Source organism: Gossypium arboreum, chromosome 6 (genome assembly GCF_025698485.1).
Source record: "Gossypium arboreum isolate Shixiya-1 chromosome 6, ASM2569848v2, whole genome shotgun sequence".
Taxonomy (NCBI): Eukaryota; Viridiplantae; Streptophyta; class Magnoliopsida; order Malvales; family Malvaceae; genus Gossypium; species Gossypium arboreum.
Window position 1 is genome coordinate 45,576,304 of NC_069075.1, and position 5,604 is coordinate 45,581,907.

At 37.7% G+C, this 5,604-nt stretch overlaps 2 protein-coding genes across 2 annotated transcripts; one reads left to right on the forward strand and one right to left on the reverse strand.

Annotated features, from left to right (window-relative positions):
* The first annotated feature begins 298 nt into the window (after nt 1-298).
* Nucleotides 299-1,952, forward strand: LOC108483909 (CBS domain-containing protein CBSX5-like). The gene is made up of 2 exons (XM_017787442.2): nt 299-791; nt 904-1,952. Exons 1-2 carry the CDS (start codon nt 433-435, stop codon nt 1,766-1,768), a joined length of 1,224 nt encoding a protein of 407 aa, XP_017642931.1. The 5' UTR covers nt 299-432; the 3' UTR covers nt 1,769-1,952.
* A 278-nt stretch (nt 1,953-2,230) lies between these two features.
* On the reverse strand, nt 2,231-5,283 carry LOC108483908 (uncharacterized). Its single transcript, XM_017787441.2, has 3 exons — nt 3,285-5,283; nt 2,981-3,071; nt 2,231-2,568 (listed from the first exon to the last, which is right to left on the reverse strand). Exons 1-3 carry the CDS (start codon nt 5,202-5,204, stop codon nt 2,378-2,380), a joined length of 2,202 nt encoding a protein of 733 aa, XP_017642930.1. The 5' UTR covers nt 5,205-5,283; the 3' UTR covers nt 2,231-2,377.
* Between the last annotated feature and the right edge of the window lie 321 nt (nt 5,284-5,604).

Genomic DNA, 5,604 nt, shown 5'->3' on the forward strand with positions numbered 1-5,604 from the left:
TGTATTAATCAGTACTCTGTCGTGACTCATTCTAAGGGTTAATCCATCAAAGACAGCCTATAACTTAACTTTCAAGACTGAACATGTTCCCAAATACCGATTAAAGTCTAAGATCCACTTCTCATTCCGATCTCGCATAACTCGTCCGGCGGTTGCGAAGGTTGAGTCTGCTCCATCCGTGCACGTCTGGATGTAATTACCTATCAATGCTAAAGAAGAGATAAATAATAATCTGTGGGATCCGCGGGCTGACCGGTTCTTCTCGGCTAACAACTTCCTATAAATACACACAATCTTACCGTAAATCTCTCCACTCCTTTCATATCACTTTGTTCAAAAATATTAACACTTTTTCTCAACTACGAACTTCCAATTTTCCTTTAAAAGCCCTCTCTCTCCTTTTTCTCTATCTCTTCGATCCTTCATTGGTGCATGGCCGCGAGTCTTTTGGCGCGTGAGGTATCTGACCTATGTCTCGGAAAGCCTGCGCTGAGGTCCCTCTCTGTCTCTGCCACCGTCGGCGATGCCTTGACGACTTTGAAGAGATCCAGAGACAACTATATTAGTTTTTGGAACTGCAACCATGGTCATTTTTCGGAAGTCGACAAGGTTGACGCCGTCGCCGCTCTTGATGACTGCCGTTGTGTGGGCAAAGTTTGTGTGGCGGATATCATCGGTTTCTTATGTAAGGAAGAAAACCTGTCGAATCCTGGAATTGCTCTTCAAGCTCCAGTTTCCGTTTTAATTCCTAAAACAGGAGACTTTGTTCGACATTTAGAATCTAATGCAAGGTTGGAGTTTTTTTTTTCTGTTCATTTTGTTCTTAAATAACGTGTTTTCATTTCCCTTGTCTCGGTATTTATTTGAAAATTTGAATTACTCAATTGTTTAATGAATTTTCAGTTTGGTGGAAGCCATGGATTTGATTTTGGAAGGAGTGCAAAATATTGTTATACCAATGGAGATCGGCGGCAAAAATTCAAGAAAAAAGCTTCTCCAAAATAATCTTTCGAAATCAACCCTTCATAATGGCCGGCAATATTGTTGGCTAACTCAAGAAGATATGGTTCGTTACCTTGTGAATTCAATTAGCCTTTTTAGCTCAGCTGCTGTTAATCCAATCAACTCCCTTGACATCATCAATGTTCAAGACATCCCAGCCGTTCATTATGATGACCCCGCATCATCGGCTTTGCCACTCCTTGCTAAGTGCCTTGAGATGCAAACTTCCGTCGCTATCATTGATGGTGATGGCAAGTTGATCGGAGAAATTTCGCCGTACACATTGAATTCTTGTGATGAGGATGTTGCAGCAGCCATTGCTACACTTTCAGCTGGTGAGTTGATGGCTTATATAGACTTCGGCGGACCCCCAGAGGATTTGATTCAGTTGGTGAAAGAGAGATTGCAAGAGAGGAAACTAGTGAAGGCCTTGGAATTAATGGAAGATGATTCAGGGAATTCATCGGTTTCATCATCTTGCTCAACTTCATCAGATGATGAGTTTGGGGTCGGGAGGAGCGTTGTGAAGTCAGTAGGGTATTCAGCAAGGTCGGTGAAGAGATCAGAGGCCATTGTATGTCTTCCATGGAGCTCGTTGGTGGCAGTGATGATTCAAGCACTCGCACACCGCATGAATTATGTGTGGGTTGTCGAAGAAGATCAAACTTTATTCGGGATTGTTACCTTTGCTGGAATGATGAAAATTTTCCGTGAAACAATTGAGGACCATGACTTGGGGAAAGCTTTGAAGAAATCCCCAACATAAAACACAAAAAATTTAAGAAATCCATAATAATAATAAAAACCATATATTTGGTGTTTGTGATTTAGATGTATTAATTCAGGGAGATCCAGAATCCTAAAAGAAACTCAACCTGAAAGAAATCAACTTAAGTGCAGATGTTTATGAATTAAAAGAAGGGAATAGATTGAGGCTTCTGGAGAACAAATTTCTCTATACTTGATGCTTTTCACTGCTTTGTTCCTTGTTTTCCAAGCTTCAACATCAATCAAACAGACTCAAGGTTGTTATAATATTATAAATCTAATTTGAGGATTATAAGAAACTGAATATTTTGATATTCTAGAGTGAAATACAATTAACCAGATCTTCGAAAATGAATATTTGGAGCAGTGGATCCTTTGAAGCATTCCTACTGTTCAACAGAATTTAATAGCAAATCGCATGTTTAAATAAACTTGGATACAATTCTGAGATGAAAGGAAATTATCAAAAGATGTATTTCCATTTTATTTAATATCGGCAAATATCATTGTTATCTTACACAATGATGACAAGAAGCAATTTGCACGAATGAATAAGAACGCACCAAAAATTAAGGAATCGTTTAAGTTTTCATGACTTCTATAATGACTAAAAATACCTATACCTCAGCTCGGATATACATGATGACAAGGCATCTCTTACTTGCAGATTTTTGGAGTCCATATGAAGTGCATCTTCATATAAGCTCTTTGCCTGAAGTAGCAACTTCATCTTCTCTTTATCATTACCAGGCCTTAAGCGAGATCTTTGCTGCAAGATGGCTCCCAATCTAAAGAAGGCTGTAATTCAAATAAGGGGGATTCCATATTCAATATTCATTCAATATACATGTTAAACCATATTCATCATTCAACAAATAGAAATGCTCCATTCCCGTAATCCAAAATATACAAACATAACACATAATCAGGTAGACAAGGGCATGTGCTTAGATAAATTTTAGGGCCTTTCTACATTTAATACCATTTGGAACACCAGGTAAGACATTAATGCTCAATCAAAAACGACTCCACTGAATTAGCACATTGCAGACCCCAATCAATTTCATGGTCATGATTTAGTTAAATCGTTGGGTGGCTAAATATCAGTTGTCAATGGTCATATGAGTTCAATTCAGTTAACATCTCAATATTTTGACATCACACTTCCCAATTGAGACCAAAAAAAAAAAAAAAAAAAGCCTAGACATACCATCAGGTGCGTGAACATTGCCTCTAGTCATCATGACATCAAATTTATCGATTGCAGCCAAGAATAGTTTGTCAGCATCATACGCAGCCTCCTGAAAATGGAAAGATGTAATCCAACATTTAAAATTTCTGCAATTAACAACTATAATCCCCCACCAAAACAACCCCCGACCCACACACCCAAATATTCAAGTGATTTTAGCTAGATGGTCACCCATCATAATGTTGATCAATTGTTTCCCTTTTGACTAAGAATAATTATACAATAAGCAACAAAATAACTTTCAGTTGCAAAAAGTGCTTACTGGTCCTATATCTGCAATCAACTGTGCACGAAAAGACAGAGCAAGACCCCAATTATATAGGGATCTCACATCATCTCCGTCGATTGATAATGCCACCTGATATTTTCGCCCAGCTCTCACAAGGAGATCTTCACACTCCTCACAAGCACTAACTAAGAGAGGAATAATTTTATCTCTACATGAAAATTGATCTAGTCTGTTAACTACTCTTCCTTGCGGCCTCTCATAAGTTATGGGATCATTTTTAGTAAGAAGAGTCCTCAACTCACGACTGACATGTAGTTTCAATTCTCCGTGAAGAAGATATGTATTGCCTAACTGGCCCACAGCCAATAGGCTCATGGGCTTCATTGAGATGGCTTGTGAGAGTAATGAGGCAGACCTATTCAAGATGACTTCTACACGCTCTTCATCATGTCTTCCCTTCATACACTCTTTGGCTTCTTTAAGAAGACCACTAGCTTCTGTAAGATACTTGTTGAAGACCACATCATCAACAACCTTTGATGATGATGGTGAAATGACCTCATTCTCAGCTGTAGTTAGGTGATCAGCTAGGTCAGAATCATGTTCATAGTGCTGCCTCTTTCCATATGCCTCATTTTCAATCTTCTCTTGGTTGTTAGAAAATCTGTAAGATCTACTAGATTCATGATGCAGCTGCTCATGTATAAACGAAGCTTCAGTTTCCATATGTTCCAATCTGACACTGAAATCAATGGAATGACGTAGATTATCATCCGATTTCCATCTTTTCCTCTTATCCGCATGACTTGAGCTGAAAGAAATGTCATGAGTATTCATATACTGCAATTTTTTGCTCTCGTAATTATATTCTTCACTATTGACAGATCTTGTAGCACTTCCACCTAGAAGATCAGACCTTATTTTCTCATTCTCCAAATCAACATCTATTTTCCTATCTCTTTCTCGATTCAAATCAGACTTATTTAAAGAATCTCGAGCAAAGCCTTGATTTGAAACCCATTTGATGTTATTAGGTGAATTAAAAACCATATCTTCAACAGCGGGCAATGAAACATCTCCAAGAGTTTTATTGTTTAAATCAGTATCCACACTCTCTGACTGAATAGTATCTGTTACTTTATTAGGCTTCGAAGCCACCTGTTTTTCACCAAACAAAGCCCCAAGAAAGTGTAACAACTCAAACCTGGCTTCTCCAGCGTCCTTTTTTCTACTTGATGGTTTTTTATTCTCTCTATAAGGGTTCCCAACGTTATCCATAGAAGCTTCAACAACATTTTTAGCATTTGAAGCTGATAACCTCATTGATTCCACTAAATTAGCATAATTCTCCAAATCAGCTACATTAATCCTGTTAGAATCAATAGCTCTTTGTATATTATTCTTCAAATTATTAATTTTAATATCAAACCCATAAAAGAAATCCACTAAACTCCTCAATTTCTCGCTATAAACTCTCGAAGATTCCTCCTTTGACCTCCTTTTATTTGAACTTAGATCATTGAAACTCCCTCCTTTAACAAACCCAAATGAAAACCCAACACCGAAAACCAAAATAGAAGCCAAAATTAATATAATTGCAGAAACTCTAACCCTAGAAATCACCAAGGCACAAACAAGCCCCGAAGAAAACACAAATACATGCTTCTTATCATCGATTCTGATAGAAACAAGGAAATCACGCAACCGAATCGACTCACCCGAGTTAGAAGACCAAGTACCGGGTTCAAAATCGTCCCACCCGCCATAACTCGAGGGTTCAGCTGATAAAAAAGCCTTGGCGGAAGAGACATTGAGGCTTCCAGGGATTTGGAAGCATTTTGTACGGGAGAAGTGACGAAACCCTATCCTTTCTCGCGAAGGGAAAATGGAAGGTGAAATTCGAGTGTTTGAGATTTTGAATTTGATTGGAGTTTTAAAAATTAAGGTTTCCATGAGGGGGAGAGAGGAAATGATAGTCTGGAACAGTTTTAGTAGTTATCAATTATCACGGTTGGAGTAGTAACGTCGGGGCATCGGCAGGATTTTGAACTAAAAGGCTATTTTCGTAATAAAAAATAGAGTTTTTGAATAATTTGGTAATTTACAATAGTTAAAATGGAATGGGCCTGGATCTTAGGTATCCAAGGACCAATAAGCTTGGTCCCTTCGAGTTCAGCTTAGATAAAATAATTTATAAATTTGCTTCACAAGCTCTATGATTATCTTGTATTTTTATTTTATGTTGGGAATAATTTCAATTCCATCACTTCCTTAAATAATTTTACGTTCCAAAATCTTAAATTTTGGATAGTTTTATTGTTTTCTTTTAATTCTTTTTTTTATATAAATAAGG